The sequence below is a fragment of the Salpingoeca rosetta genome, assembly GCF_000188695.1.
Source record: "Salpingoeca rosetta unplaced genomic scaffold supercont1.5, whole genome shotgun sequence".
In the NCBI taxonomy this organism is placed as follows: domain Eukaryota; class Choanoflagellata; order Craspedida; family Salpingoecidae; genus Salpingoeca; species Salpingoeca rosetta.
The window spans coordinates 787977-802742 of NW_004754929.1; the positions used below are offsets into that span (position 1 = coordinate 787977).

Sequence of the window (14766 nt, forward strand, 5' to 3'; positions counted from 1 at the left end):
CTGTTGCTCGCGCACACCATTTCTCGCTGCCTTGCTCAACCAACACCAACCAACCTTGTCTCTTGTGAAGACACGCACGCGAAACTTCTGATCTCCATCCATCCACCATGGCGGAACCGGTTGATGTGCGGGCGAGGGCGGTGTTCCAGGAAGCCGACAGGGACGGCAATGGCCACCTTTCCAAGCGAGAGATCAAGCGCGTCATGCAAAAGGTTAGCCACCTGTGAGAGGGTGAGGAGTACAAACTTGCTTGGAATGCCTATGTAGTTGGTGTTGCATTGTTGCTGTTGCTCCCCTCCCCGTCACCTCCATCGCCACCACTGTCCTCATGTTTGCTGTCCTCATATTGTGCTCAGAACAAGGAATTGAAGCAAGAACTGCTCGGAGACATGGGCTGGCATGACTTGTGGCAAGTCCTTGATGCTGATCAGGTCAGTGTTGCTTGCTTGCAGGCAAGCAAGGTGCAACTAGAGGTGTGAAGCGCACGCAAAGCTGTGTCTCTGTCTGTGTTTGTGCCTGCATCTGTGCCTGCATCTGTGTTTTGTTTGTGTGTCTCTGCTATTCACCCACTTCATCCACTCACTCACACACCCATTCACTCACACACACTCACACACACTCACACACACTCACACACACTCACACACACACACACTCTCTCTCTCTCTCGATACAGAGCAAGACCATTGAACTGGAGGAGCTCGTTAACTACATGAGCAAGCGAGCCACAAACAACGCCATGCACAAGATGCAGCACCCTCAAAGTGTCCACGGCACCGCCCACCACCGCGCCAAGGTCCCGCTCACCCAAAACCAAAACGAGCTGGAAGGAGCTGTCATCTCCGCGCAATCAGCCACAACAACAACAACAACCACGGCTGGCAAAGGCCGAAGCAACGCCAACACGGGAAATGCAGCCGTCTTGCACTCGAAAACACACCGTCCCCAAGACCCCCAGGCCATGCTGGACGTCCTACACGCGGGACAGCCTGTGCTGATGACGCCCGAACAGCGCGGACGATCAAACTACTTGTCTGACGAGTCTGGCTTCTTGTCCAGTCACGAGCACACGCCAACGGGCGGCGGCAGCCGCAGCCCACAAGAACAAGAAGAAGCCCGCCACTTCAAGGGGACAGCATCCACTGCCGCAACGACGACAGCCGCTCAGGGGGAAGAGCAAGTCGATGTGGAGGATGTCAGCTTGGAGGTGCAAGACGAGACGCCGCCTCTCAACACGTCCCCCATCAACCTGCAAGCACAGCAAGCCTCGCGCAAGATGCAGTACTTTGACATTGACGACATGGGCGCAAGCGGCGCCTTCTCGTCCGCGGCTCCCTTCCGCCGCCGCGATGATCAAGATGAACACCTCATTGATACTCGGGAAGTGTCCTCGGTTGCCTCACACGGATCCTCCGAGTTCATCAACTTCGGTCAGTCGCGTGCTGTGCCTGCCTTGTCTCCACTCGCACCCACCCCATCAGAAGCGTCAACACCAGCACAAGCACCAGCACCAGCAGCACCACGAGCAACAACAGCAACAACAGCACCAGCTCTCTCGGTGACAGCCACGCGTGACGCACGTGCCTCCTCAGCGTTAATTGCACGCTCACAACAACAGCTCCACAGCCACCATCATCGCCACCATCATCGCCACCACCAGCAACAACAACAACAACAACAACAACAACAACAACAACAACAACAACAACAACAACAACATAGACTGCAACATAGACTGCGGCGGTCATGGTTGCCTGGGAAATACTATGTGGTCACGCACCCTCACGCACCTTCTGGCAATGACCACCACGTGCACTTGCGCTATGTCGATGCAAACACGCTGAACAACACGCACACCACGCACACGGGGCTTGGTTCGTCAGAGCTGGATGACTCGGAGCTGGACATGTACGAGGGCGAAGGTGCAGACACGCGCTCCCGCCACCCACACATTCGCCGCCGACATCGTGGCCGCCGCCACCGGGACCGCCGCAAGCCGAGGACCCGGCCCGTGCCACTGCTCACCCGCGTGCTTGGCTTCCTGGCTGCCCTCTTTGTGTTGGGCCTGCACGTGGCCATCTTGGGTGCCACCGCTGTGATTGGCGCGCTCACAGGCACGCTTCACCGCACAGAGCTTGAGGATGAAGAAGACGCGCAGCAGGAAGAGCAGGCGATGGAGGTTGCACGCGCCATGACCACCACCTCCTCAGCAACTTTGACAACAAGACTCGTCACTGAGCACCCTCCACAACAACAACACCAACAACACCAACAACACCAACAGCAGCGTCAACAGCAACAACAACACCAGCAACACCAGCAACAGCAGCGTCAAGGCCAACGTGGTGCGTGTAACTCTGCTGGTATTGCGTGCATCTACTCCTCTGCCTGTGACATGTGTGCCTTCGTTTATAACACCCTGCACATCTGCGGGCCTTTGCATGCCCATGTAACCAGCTGACTGAACTCACAATTTCGCTTGCTTATCTCGTGATTTTTGTTTCCGTGTCGTGCACACATGCACTCGCATACAGGACTCTTTGCAAAGGTGCGTTCCTTGTTGGCTGTACAAGGCGCGAAAAATGTCAAAGTTCTGTGTGTGTGTGTTTTTTTCCCCCTGCACGTGGTTCCGAACCTTCTGTAAAGGCACTTGGGGGGGGGGCGTTCTTTCTCTCTGCCAATGGTTCACCTCTGCAACTGCTTGCGATTCCGAACCATCCGCGATTACTTTGATGCACAAAGCGATCATGTGCTCACAAGCTCACACGCCGTGTGTATTTCTGACCACCTGCTTCTTGTTCGCCGCTGCCAATCGGTTACTGCTCGGTGTGCTGCACCGTCCTCGCACAACAGATTGCCATTGCCAGGGACAACTGGGTACTGGCTGCCAAGGACGCTCTCTTGTCTCTGATTGATACATTGAGCACCGCCATCATGTAAGCCCATGCTTGCACCTGCGTGTTGGTGCTATTGTGATGTGTGGCAACATCGCCCCTGCGTTGATGCTCTTGACGCTCCATCAGCACATTGCTCTGGCTGCGTGCCGTATGCTTATGCCTTGTTCCACGTTGTTGGCATTCCGCCATCCTGCATCCTCGTAACGGTTTACAGGCGCGCAGCGCACGTGACGCCCAACGCTGCCGTGCGACACGCAAAGCAGCGAGTGCGGTCCATCAAAGCCTCTGCACGCTCCACCGTCGCCAACATCTTCAGGTGTGTTGCCTGTGCGTGTGCGTATGTTTTTAGGCTTTTGCTTGTGCATGCACGTGTTTGTCTCTTGGGCACTCTTCAAGCCACTACCACAGCGCACAGAGTCACTGTCGATGACAGCTCCCAAGTACATCGATGGTACTTTCATTAGTCTGTCTTTTACGTTTCGCTCGGACCCTCTCGCCAACTCACACACACACACACACATGTTGCGTTGCTTCTTGCTGGTTGTTGTCGTCGGTTGTGTGCTGTGATAGGAAAACGGAGGATCGTGTGAAACGCATGGCGGGTGCGGTTGTTGGATTCCTGTGCCTGTGCGTTGCCGTGTATGCCGGTATTCTTCTTTCGATTGGCGCCACAGTGCTCAACATTACCCGCACGGTATGTATTTTGGTGCTATGAAATTATTGCGACATTGTGTTCTGTGCGTGTGTGCTGTGTGTGTGTGTGTTTATGCGTGTTTGTGTGTGTGTGTGTGTATGTGTGTATGTGTGCGTGCGCGTCTGTATGTGCGCCCTCACGTTGTAAGGTGTGTATGCGCGAGACCGCAACTGTCTGGTTTTCAGCCCTTTCTGTCCTCACTTGCCTTGTCGCCTGGCCTTGCCCTTTTGCGACTGCTGGATTGTTGTAGCTGCTGCGTGGCGGACAGCGTGCGACCGCGTAGACGCACGTACACACACGCATGTGCGGGCGTCTCTATATTTCAAGGACCGCCCGTCAAGTGTGCACTGCTGCAGTGGCACCTCTCTGTTCCTTTCTCTCCATAGTTACCACCTTCCGTCCCTCCTGACGTGACCTCTTTTCCCTTTGACCTCCCCGCTTTCTTTCTTCATTCCGGTTGCGTTTTTCAATCGCATGTCTGCACGGTTACAGCTTCTTATAGATGCCCACACAGCAGCAAATATTATGACATGAATGAACAGCGAACGCACATTGAACACATGGCACACATTGCAATCAAGCAGGAGTGGAACGATGTGATGTGACACCGAAGCAGTAACATCTCCAATACCAAAAGCACACACACACAACACACACACACACACACACACACACACACACACACACACACACACACACACACACACACACACACACACACACACACACGAGCAGAAGCAGCCGTCACGGTTGTGGTGATGCGGCGCCTCCTCCTCCAGATGGCGGCGGCGGTTTGTAGTCCGGCAGCCAGTTGGCCACTTTTGCTCGCAGTGCCGCTTTCCGTTGCTCGCGCTCTTGCTCCTGCACAGCAGACAATGGTGATGGTGGCGGTGGAGTTGTTGAGTGCTAGCAAAGCAAATTACACACGAGTACAAGCAAAGAGTCGAGTGAATGGAAGCTTGTACCCGTGGGCAAAGTGCCTGCAGGCATGCTACAATGCTGTCACCTCTTGCATCGCCGCTGGAAGCATCAGCCAATGCTGGATCATTGTCTGTTTCAGGCGACTGTGCATGTGGGTACGCGCATACACATGTTTGAGTGAGAATACGGGTAACAACACACGCAAACACACACGCGCACATGCACTCAAATCAGCGGTCGCTTGGGGCCATCGCAAGGAATGATGCAGTGCAACACACAGAGGACTCAACATCGCCCACAGCCACTTCCCACCGGTTCATACCGGTTGTTCATGTGTGTGGCCAATCGCTCCAAGTGGAGCATGCGCTGTTGCTCCTGCTTTGTTCGCTCGCGCCAGCGCGCAAGAAGACGACGCGTTACTTTTGCATGGAATCGCCCATCAGCGACCCGATACCGCTCCCGCTGCTGTTTCAGTGCTGCTCTCCAGCACTTGACAAGGCGTCGCTTCAGCATTTCACGCCGCTGGCTGTCCGCCATCTGCTGCTGCTGCGCGTGGCGCGCTTCCAGGGCACTCGCCCATTTGTCCCAGCACTGGCGCAACAGGTGGCGGTGGTGGTGGCCTGCAGCGTGCTCCTGCTGCTTCTTGAGAGCAGAGTGGAAGGACATCCACGCGCGAAGGCCGTACCACTTTACCGTGCGCACCCGATCATGAGCCGTCGCTTTCGCTGTGTCCAAACAGGTGGGGAAGTGTGAGTGTGTGTGTGTGTGCGCGCGTGTGTGTGCGTGTGTGTACAAGTGCGTCAGCGCGTGAATGCACGGGCAAAGTAATGGTGCGATTGTGAACGCGTGCAAACCATCCAAACAGTTGCTGACGTGAGCGCCATGGAGCTACAACTGCGAGAGGGCGGAATGAATCGGGTGCTTACCCAGCAACATTGCTGCTCGCTCTTGCCGTTCCTTCTGCTGTCGTTCCTTGTCCTGCACAGCCACAAGAACAGATGTGCATCATGTCACATCACACCGCAGCACACTGACGCAAGTGCAAACTTGCACAGCACGCGCAGACAGGCAGGTTGGTAGACACGTACATGCGCACCTTTCGCTTTCTTTGCTTCTCACGCTGCTCCTGTATCAGTCGCTGTCTCTCCCGTTGTCTCTGTTCTTCCTCTGCTCGCTGCTGCTCTTCTTCCTCCCTCTGCAGCAACCATGAACGCAGACCAAAAAAAAAAAAACCCCCCGGCCATTTGAGTCATGTGCTGGGAACAACCACATGTCTGGCCACGACCACATGCTATGCACAACATTCCATGTTCTTGAAGCAGACACATTCACACGCAACCGTACCCACATATACGCACATGCATGCATGTACCTTTGCTGCCTCCTCGCGTTCCCGCTGTCTTGCCAGGCGTGCCGCTCGCATTGCTTCTCGCTGGCGTTTTCGCTCCTCCATTCCCTTGAGAAAGTAGCGGTGCGACGGCTGCTGTCGTCTTGTTGACTCCTCCTCATTTGGGTGTTGTTGTTGTTGTTGTTGTTGTTGTTGTTGTTGTTGTTGTTGTTGTTGTTGTTGTTGTTGTTGTTGTTGTTGTTGTTGTTGTTGTTGTTGTTGTTGTTGTTGTTGTTGTTGTTGTTGTTGGTGTTGTTGTTGTTGTTGTTGTTGTTGTTGTTCGATCAGCAGTTGCTGCAGCTCCTGCTGCTGCTCGCCTGTGCCAGGCTCCACCACCACATCCCTTGCTGTGGCCAGCTCCTCCAGCTGCTTCTGCTTCTGCTGTCGGTCATCACCGTCACCGGTGTCGTTGCAAGCGCCGTTAAGTGCTGAAAACTCTTCGCTCGTGCGCCACAGCTTCACGTCCTGCACACACGCGCGTGTATTTGCGTCAACACCGTTCCCGCTGGGGAAACCGTGCTGCTGCTGCTGCTGCTGCTGCTGCTGCTGCTGCTGCTGCTGCTGCTGCTGTTGTTGTTGTTGTTGTTGTTGTTGTTGTTGCTGATTCTGCATGTGCGTGTCTGCGGGCGTGTCTGTACGCGTGCGTGTCTGCTTATGCTTCGCCGCGCGCAACAGTCGAAGTCCCCGCTCTGCGTCCAACGTCCCGCTCTGCACCTGCAACGTGTCATGTGTCTGCTCGTGAGAAACAATGGGCGAGATCAACGACATCTTCATGCAGTCGGCACCACGCGAACGTACACATGACATGGCAGAGCAACCAACAACAGCAAAGGCAGTGGCCAGGGGGCGTCCTTGCTTCTGTGTGTTGTTCACCTTCTTCATGATCATTAAATCGCGGTTTCGAACCTGAACCCCACTTCCAGATTTCCTGCAAACAAACAGAACATGCATATGCGTGCGTGTGTGTGTGTGTGTGTGTGTGTGTGTGTGTGTGTGTGTGTGTGTGTGTGTGTGTGTGTGTGTGTGTGTGTGTGTGGACAGGGATACTTCAACTCGCGCAAACAAAGCACATCAACAACGCGATAATGCCTCCATCAGCTCTGGTCGCCATACGTGCACAGATGATACGTACAAATCAATACATGTACACAACAATGCACACAGCGCACACACAACACACCTTGGCGAGTATTGCTGTGGTCCACCCTGCTGCAGTGCCAGGCGCTCACGTGCACCTTCAAGGAACGTTCCCATGCGCGCACGTCGCTCCTCCCTCTCTTTTGTGATCGCACGCTGTGTTCGCGTCCAGATCTTTGGGATACAGGCGCACGTGGGCAAAGAGGTGGCGATTATATTGCAGGCAAATGGGGTGATGAAGCCAGTGAGAATGGTGTTGGTCATTCACGGTGACGACAGGGTTGCGTGGCACGCGTGGCGATGAGTGCAGCACACGTACGCACACGTACACAAGCATCCACATTCAAACTCACAAGCTTCCACATCTGCCCACACACACTCTCTCATTCACATCTGCACACACACACACATCTACCCACACACACTCTCTCTCATTCACATCTGCACACACACACACACACATCTGCACACACACAACAGCCATGTATGCACCTTCCATGCGTCCATGGTCTTTGAGAGGAGAACGGAGCGGTAGTGCCCGAGCGCGCGCGTGAGATTTTTCTGCGTTGACGATGAAATGTCATTGTCGTCGGCATTGTTCATGGGTGAGGAAACTGACGAGGTTGTGAGGCAAGGCCGTGGCTCTCTACATGCGTCCACGCGAGAGTCAACATGTGCAAACACACACACACACACATGCACACATGCACACATGCAGACGCACACACACATGCACGTGTGTGGAGAGAGTATGTGATGTGATACGAGTGCGACACCTCAGCCCGCAGTGCTGCATTTGCTTCCTCCTCGATTCGCTTCTGCTGTAACCTGCCAATGTAATAGCAACAGCAACAGCAGCAGCAGCAGCAGCAGCAGCAGCAGCAGCAGCGAGGAGAGAGTGTCAAAACAACAAACACAATAGCAGGTATGGCAACGGACATACAGGCACACATGCAGGCAGGCAGCAAGAGAGAAGAATGAAAGAGAGCACATGCACCACCATGCGTACATGTGCACCAAGCAAGTACCTTCGCCTGTACACGTGTCGCCAGCGTGCCCAGAACCGAAGCGTCGTCTTCCTGTGTGAGACCGCCACATACCTGCACGGCAATTGATTGCACGCGAATGGGCGTTGTGAGCAACTATGTGCACGTGTGTGTGTGTGTGTGTGTGTGTGTGTGTGTGTGTGTGTGTGTGTGTGTGTGTGTGTGTGTGTGTGTGTGTGTGTGTGTGTGTGTGTGTGTGTTTGCTCCTGGCAAAAGCTACTACCGTGCGCCCTCCGCGTATCTTCTTTACTCACCGGTCCAAAAGTTGCTGCTTTGACTGCGAGAGATTGGACCACGCACTGAAGCAACGGTGCAGCAGTTTCGTGAGGCGGTTACGTAGGGCAGTCTCTGCCAACCGCATCAATATGTGCTCGCGCTCCTGACATGAAGAAACCGGGACAGGGGTAGGGCGATGGCGATGGAGATAGTGATTGTGATTGTGGTGGCGGCGGTGGTGGTGGTGAGCCAGCCGCAAAACAAGGGCAAAATGTGACAGATGTGGCAGATGTGTGTGTGTGTGGGTTCACACTTGTCCACAAGCATGGCCAGGCTCGGTGGGTGTACCTGCTCTTGCGTTGGCGGGGGTGCTGCTGCTTGCTGCAACTGCTGCTGCTGCATTTTCTGCTCTTCATCAACGCGTCGCACACGTGCTCGCCGCTCCGTCTGCGATGTCGGCCACGAGTTGAAAATGCAGTCCAGGCGTGGGTGAGAGGCGTCTTCGTGGCAATGACTGCGTAAAACCGCAGAGGAGGAGTTTCCGATAACACGCACGTTCACACGCATACTCGCAAACAAACACACATACACACATACACCACGCACACACACATGTGCACACACACATGCACGCACCCAAAACCCCAAGGCCAACCTTTCTGCGGTGCGACGCCTTGGCTCGCTGCGCCTCGACCTGCTTTGCTTCTCGTCTCACTTGCTTCAGCAGCTCCCGCTCGCGCTGCGCTTCAAGCTCCTTACGCTGGAACAAAACAAAAGGAACGACAGGCCCCAATGGATGGCAAAGCGGGGCACGTGAGTGTTTAACCTTTGAGGCACACACACACACACACACACACACACACACACACACACACACACACACACAAACATGCAGCACACAGCGTAAACCTCTGCACACACACACATGTAGCACACACGTACACACACCTGTTGCTGCTTGCGCTCGCATCGTTTTCGCTCGAGCTGTTTGCGCTTCTTTTCCTCCCGCTGCAATGCCCGCTGCCGTCGCCGCTCCTTGGCCTGAAGGGGAAAGACATGCAGCCAAGACGTTGTGCAACAGCAGTCAGGGAACGAACAGTGGTCACACGGCGTTCAGAGCTACAGCACAGGCAATGTCTCGCAGTCACAATACATGGAGGGCCAGTACAAGGATCCCGCCACACCCCCATGAACACATGCACTGCGACAGCAACAACAAACGACAAACCCCAAAACATCAATGACAACGTCGTGAAAATACATACGTCGTGTGCGTTGCGGATTTGCTCCTTCCTACTGCTGTAGGAGGCCTGTTGTTCTGAATCCGGGAGGTCAATGTCAACAGCCAGCAAGTGACGGCGAACAGCGTCCGCTGAGTGCACGTAGTCGGAGCTGCTGCTGTGCCTATCGCTGTGGTGGTGATGGCGGTGATGGCGGTGGCGATGTCGCTCAGCAGTCGGGGACTCATCCCCTTGGAGATGGTGGCGGTGATGATGGCTGTGGTGGTGTCGTCGTCGTCGCTCAGTGTCATGTCGATGGCGTTGGTGTCGGCTGTGACCTTCATCACGCCTATTTCTGCCATGAGCACGGATGCTTGCGTACTCGTCCCCGCAGCCATCCTCGTCGTCCGAAGAGAACGGGGTCTTGATTTGTCGCAGTCGCTGCAAGACTGCCCCGTATTCTGTGCTGGAGAAGCGCGGACTGTCATGTCCATATTGTGGAGAGTCTATGGTGCGATGCCGCCGCGTCTTTCGGCCAGGAGAAAACAGGCGCAGCGGGCCGTCCTCGCTGCTGTGGGCGACGATACCTTCCACAGCAACGTCCATGCCAACGTCATGCGCAGTGTCATCGTGCTGTCTGCGCACTGCGGACCTGTCTCCACTTGCTGGCGGCCGGCTGACATGCGCAGCGCTGTCATGGGTGCCGTATCGCTGCTGCCTTGCCGTCGACCACGGCGGAGTTGCTGGTGTGCGTGATGTGGGCGCTGGTGACCTGTGCTGGGTATCCTGCCATGTTCGCAGCACCCGCCTCGCCTCTGCCAGCACAGCCGTTTCTTCTTCCCTCAAATCAAAGTCATCCATGGGCACGACACCACAAAAGTAAATTCAGCAAGTTCTGAACATTCATGCAAATCTTCAAACAATCGTCTCTTTGGTTAATATGCCAAGATATCGCCAATTCGGCGCAGCCACCATCTCCACACACACCAGCCAGCCAGCTCTCTCACTCCTCGGCGCCACTGACTGACTCATCTGCTGTGCACCTCCTTCCCCCCCCCCCCCGCTTCCTTCCCTGTGTTGACGTGAGACGCGACGATGCGAGCAACTGCTGCGGTCGCGTTGGTGGCCTCGCTTGCGATGGCTGCCTTTGCTGCCGACCCAGAGCAATGCGGCCTGTACGAGTCTACTTGCCAAAACCTCGGCAACGACAAAGTTTCGGTCAGTGCTTGCTTGTGTGTGTTTATGTGTTGTGGCATTGTCACATGCATTCGTGTGCTCGTTGTGCTGGTGCACGCATCGAGCGTGCAACTTGCCACGTGACGTGCCAGCACCAGTGCGTGCATGTCTGTGGTGGCAGCTGGATGTGTGTGTGTGTGCATCATGGGTGGGATCTGGCCTTGTTCTCACCCAAGCGTTTTTGACAAACAAATGGCAATAGACCAGCATGGTCATCAGTGGGGCATACACTGGCGACATTCTCATTGTCACTGAGCGCTTCTCCGACGGCACTTGCAGTTCTGCGGTACGTGCACTCCACACGCAACGCGTGTTTGAAGGTTATGAGAGACACGCGCGTCATTGCTTCTGTTTTACCAGCCCATAATGCGCACCGCAGCGTTGTCCTGTGTGACCCTCATGTGCTTGTCCCACGTCCCACCCATACCAAACACTGAATGTGTGGTGCGTTTGTTGTCCTCATCTGTGGCTGGCCACAGGATGTCTCAATTCAAGCTGTCGGCCACTGGATGGATCTTGGCAACGACACTGGCGTGGTGCGTGCATGGGCGATGAGTTGTCGTGCGGTTTAGCTGCCGGTGGTGGTGGTCGTCGTGGTACCTGTTGTTGTTCATTGTGGTAGTGGATGCTCTTGGTCATTCTCGTTTTGGACATTGTGGTCGTCGATTTGGTGATGGTGTGGCCGTTGTCGTGGTGGTCATCGTTGTAGCCGTTGTCGTGGTGGTCTCGTTCTGCAACAACGCGATGCACCCCACTCTGTGCATTTCAGTGCCTTGTGGCTGAGCCTTTTGCATCGTGTCTTCCAACCTTGCCACATGCCCTCACTCCGATACGACCCTGCAGGGCCGCTACTGGCAAGTGACGTACTCCGAGGTGACGGTCACCCCAAACACGGACGCGTGGGTGCAGAAGCTGAACAACGAATGCCCTTGCACCGGCAAGTGGAAGAAGGGTCAGGAGCGCGCCCTCACCGCCTGCGTCCCAGGTTCGCCAGTTGTGTTTGTGTGTGTGTGTGTGTGTGTGTGTGTGTGTGTGTGTGTGTGTGTGTGTGTGTGTGTTTGCACGTGCGTGTGTATGTGTGCGCGCGCGCGCGTGTGTGTGTGTGTGTTTGCACGTGCGTGTGTTTGCACGTGCGTGTGTATGTGTGCGCGTGTGTGCGCGTGTGTTTGTTTTGCTACCATTGTGTGAGTTTGTGTATCTGCCATTGTGTGTGTATTTTTCTGTTTTGGTGCACATGCCTTGCCCCCCCCCCCCTTGACACACCACCAACGTACATGCATACATGGCATGTGTAGGCACGTGCGACACGACCGACTGGGTCGGCGGCCTTACTGGTGCCAACACCAAAGGCATCCAGATCGGCAACCCGGCATTTGGCTTCTCCTCCGTACGTAATTTGCATCACTGTATACCCCCATCGTGGCAACCCATGTGCCGTGCTAGTGATAACCCTCCCCCCTTCTCCTCCCTCTCCCAAGCTCACATGCAGGGCTTGTCGATGTTCCCTTGTTTCCCGCCATTGCGCGTGTCACCAGGCTGACGACAAGGAGATTACCATCTCGTTCCTGGATGCGGACTACTCCACCGGCATCGGCCTCACACGGCAGGACACCTGGCAGACTGTCACACGCTCAGAAGGTGCCCCGTGGTGTTTCTGTGTATGCGTCCGTGTGGCTGTGCTTTTGTGTATGTGTGTGTGTGTGTGTTTGTGCGTGTGTGTCTCTCTGTGTGTCTGTGTGTGTGTGTAACATCGCCCTCCCTGTCACCCGTCTCTTCTCACTGCTGTCTGTTGCCGGCCAACCCACCGTGTGCCAGGGTGTGGAGCGACGACACCACGGCAGTCGTACTGCGGCGTGTGGACGCTTCGCTGCAGCCCCAGCTTCATCAGCGGCGCCATGGCCCGCACCGGCCAGTTTGTCTACGAGGGGCCCGTCGCTGATGTGCGTACGCGCCAGTGCACACAGGGCCAGCGCGCTGCTGTCTTGTGCCGTTCTTTCATTCGTGTGTGTGTGTGTATGTGTATGTGTGTGTGTGCGTGTGTGTATGTTTGTTGATGTGTTTTTGATGGTAGAGATATAACACTGTACATGCATTTGCATGCTTGATGGGGACACCTTCGTCCTCTCCTCCTTCCCTCTGTGATGTTTCCCACACACTCACCCACTCCTCCTCCCTCTCTCCCCGGCACACGCGCACACTTGTACACACGCCATGCACCTCAGCTGTATGCGTCTGGCATCTACAAGGACAAGACTACGTACTACGCCGACTCTGCGTGCGCCACCCCCATGTTCAGCGTGGAGACGGAGGCCACCTTTGAGACCAACGGCGTCAACATCAACATTGACGTGTGTTTGGCACCCGCTTGCTCCACTGTCACCCTCGTTTGTGCACTTTGCACCGCAGCTTGCCCATGCCCAAAGTTCAATGCACACGCACACACACGTGCACACGTGCATGCACACGCACGCACGCACGCACACACACATACATGCACACATGCACACACGCACGCGCACACATACACATGCATACATGCACATGCACACATACACACACGCACACGCACGCACACAATACACACACTCTCACACCACAACAACTCGAACGCGACACCGCCGACAACGGCTACAGGGTGCGGACATGGTGAAATACAACGCGCCGTTCATGCTGGTGCGCCCGCTGACGGACGACGCGACCAAGATGCTCAAGCACGACTGCCCCTGCGGCAACCAGGACCTGTGGGCCACCAACACCGCACGCCGCCTCACCTCGTGCACCCTCGAGCAGTGCAACGTCGACTTCTGGAACAACCAGACGCTGACAGCGGGCACCTTCCACGGCAACATGTATGCGGTGTCACGCAACGACTCCACACCTGAGCTGCGCCGCACCCCCGTCGTGTCGACGCCGTTCCAGGCCAAGTCGCAGAGGCCCGGCGACCTGCAGGAGCCATACATTCTCTCTGAGGACACGTGCAAGTACCCTTACGACTCTGTGCTTGAGATCTGCGGGTCGTGGAACCAGAAGTGCCATGGCGTGCTTGCCGCTGACGAGGAGATTAGCCTGGTTATCACAGGCAGTGCCGGTGACCCGTCCCAGGGAGAGGTGAGGCTGCAACTCCATGCACTGTGATGCACTGTGAAGCACTGTGGTGCGTTGTGATGCAGTGGTGTCGTGTTTGGCGTGTCGTGGGTCACGTTCGTCCAACACCTTAGGAGTGGTGGTCGTGGTGGTCGTGGTCGTGGTGGTGGTGCAGCTGCAGCTTGACTGTGTGGGCCTCTGCGCCGCAAACACTCCTTCCGTTTTCCATCACACACACACACACACACAAACACACACACACACGCAAACACACACAAACACACACACACACACAAACACAAACACACGCAAACACACATAAACACACGCAAACACACACACACACATTTACACGAAAACACACGCAAACACGAACACACACACACACACATATACACACATATACACACATATACACACATATACACACAGGGCACGGGTGTGATCACGCGGGAGCGGCTGCGCTACCAGCACGGCAGCGGGTGCTCCAGCGAGCCGTCCATGATGATCAACGACGTTGGCTACTGGACAGACATGGGCAACAGCACCACCGTCCCCGGCGCGCGCAACATCCTCATCACCTTCACCGAGACAGTTGCAGAGGTGTTTGACAACACCTCACGGGCGCTGCTGAACAACCACTTCAACGGCTGCCCCTGCAACGGCACGTGGGAGATTGGTCGGGCGCGTGTGCTGCACAAGTGCCCGCCCAAGACGTGCCCAGACCGCTTTGGCATCTTTGGCAACGGCGCCATCGGCACGCCTGGCTACGGCATCATCCGCGACCAGGAGGTGTGTTGGCGCTGGTGGTGCATGTAGTGTTGGTACCCGTGGCTGGTTGTCGTCTTAGGAGGTTGTGTGTGTGTGGATGTGTGTGTGTGGATGTGTGTGTGTGTGTGTGTGTGTGTGTGTGTGTGTGTGTGTGCGT

General features: G+C 55.7%; 3 protein-coding genes across 3 annotated transcripts in view; 2 read left to right on the top strand and 1 right to left on the bottom strand.

The window, feature by feature from the left end:
• The first annotated feature begins 28 nt into the window (after window positions 1-28).
• On the top strand, window positions 29-4156 carry PTSG_02233 (uncharacterized protein). The gene is made up of 9 exons (XM_004996662.1): window positions 29-212; window positions 357-431; window positions 677-1430; window positions 1884-2345; window positions 2535-2548; window positions 2854-2936; window positions 3112-3213; window positions 3468-3591; window positions 3842-4156. Exons 1-9 carry the CDS (start codon window positions 108-110, stop codon window positions 3872-3874), a joined length of 1752 nt encoding a protein of 583 aa, XP_004996719.1. The 5' UTR covers window positions 29-107; the 3' UTR covers window positions 3875-4156.
• A 179-nt stretch (window positions 4157-4335) lies between these two features.
• PTSG_02234 (uncharacterized protein) lies at window positions 4336-10379 on the bottom strand (the record flags this gene model as incomplete). Its single annotated transcript, XM_004996663.1, has 17 exons — window positions 4336-4452; window positions 4587-4655; window positions 4825-5237; window positions 5439-5490; window positions 5609-5707; window positions 5885-6631; window positions 6773-6827; window positions 7080-7210; window positions 7529-7597; window positions 7813-7864; window positions 8065-8136; window positions 8337-8461; window positions 8647-8745; window positions 8954-9058; window positions 9247-9339; window positions 9564-9708; window positions 9901-10379. 17 exons carry the CDS (start codon window positions 10377-10379, stop codon window positions 4336-4338), a joined length of 2922 nt encoding a protein of 973 aa, XP_004996720.1.
• Window positions 10380-10571: 192 nt separating this feature from the next.
• Window positions 10572-14766, top strand: part of PTSG_11853 (uncharacterized protein) — a 6926-nt gene continuing 2731 nt past the window's right edge. The window contains exons 1-10 of the mRNA XM_004996664.1: window positions 10572-10736; window positions 10957-11040; window positions 11234-11290; window positions 11598-11739; window positions 12050-12141; window positions 12290-12392; window positions 12570-12694; window positions 12977-13102; window positions 13389-13862; window positions 14271-14630. Of these exons, the coding sequence (XP_004996721.1) occupies window positions 10614-10736; window positions 10957-11040; window positions 11234-11290; window positions 11598-11739; window positions 12050-12141; window positions 12290-12392; window positions 12570-12694; window positions 12977-13102; window positions 13389-13862; window positions 14271-14630 (1686 nt within the window). The 5' untranslated portion in view covers window positions 10572-10613. The remainder of the gene's footprint in view (window positions 10737-10956; window positions 11041-11233; window positions 11291-11597; window positions 11740-12049; window positions 12142-12289; window positions 12393-12569; window positions 12695-12976; window positions 13103-13388; window positions 13863-14270; window positions 14631-14766) is intronic.

Excerpts from the sequence above, each read along its gene's own strand:
- PTSG_02233 (XM_004996662.1), top strand. The coding sequence starts at position 108 with ATGGCGGAACCGGTTGATGTGCGGGCGAGGGCGGTGTTCCAGGAAGCC. Across the intron at positions 432-676 it reads AAGTCCTTGATGCTGATCAG|AGCAAGACCATTGAACTGGA; the intron begins GTCAGTGTTGCT and ends CTCTCGATACAG. Across the intron at positions 3,214-3,467 it reads ACCGTCGCCAACATCTTCAG|GAAAACGGAGGATCGTGTGA; the intron begins GTGTGTTGCCTG and ends GTGCTGTGATAG.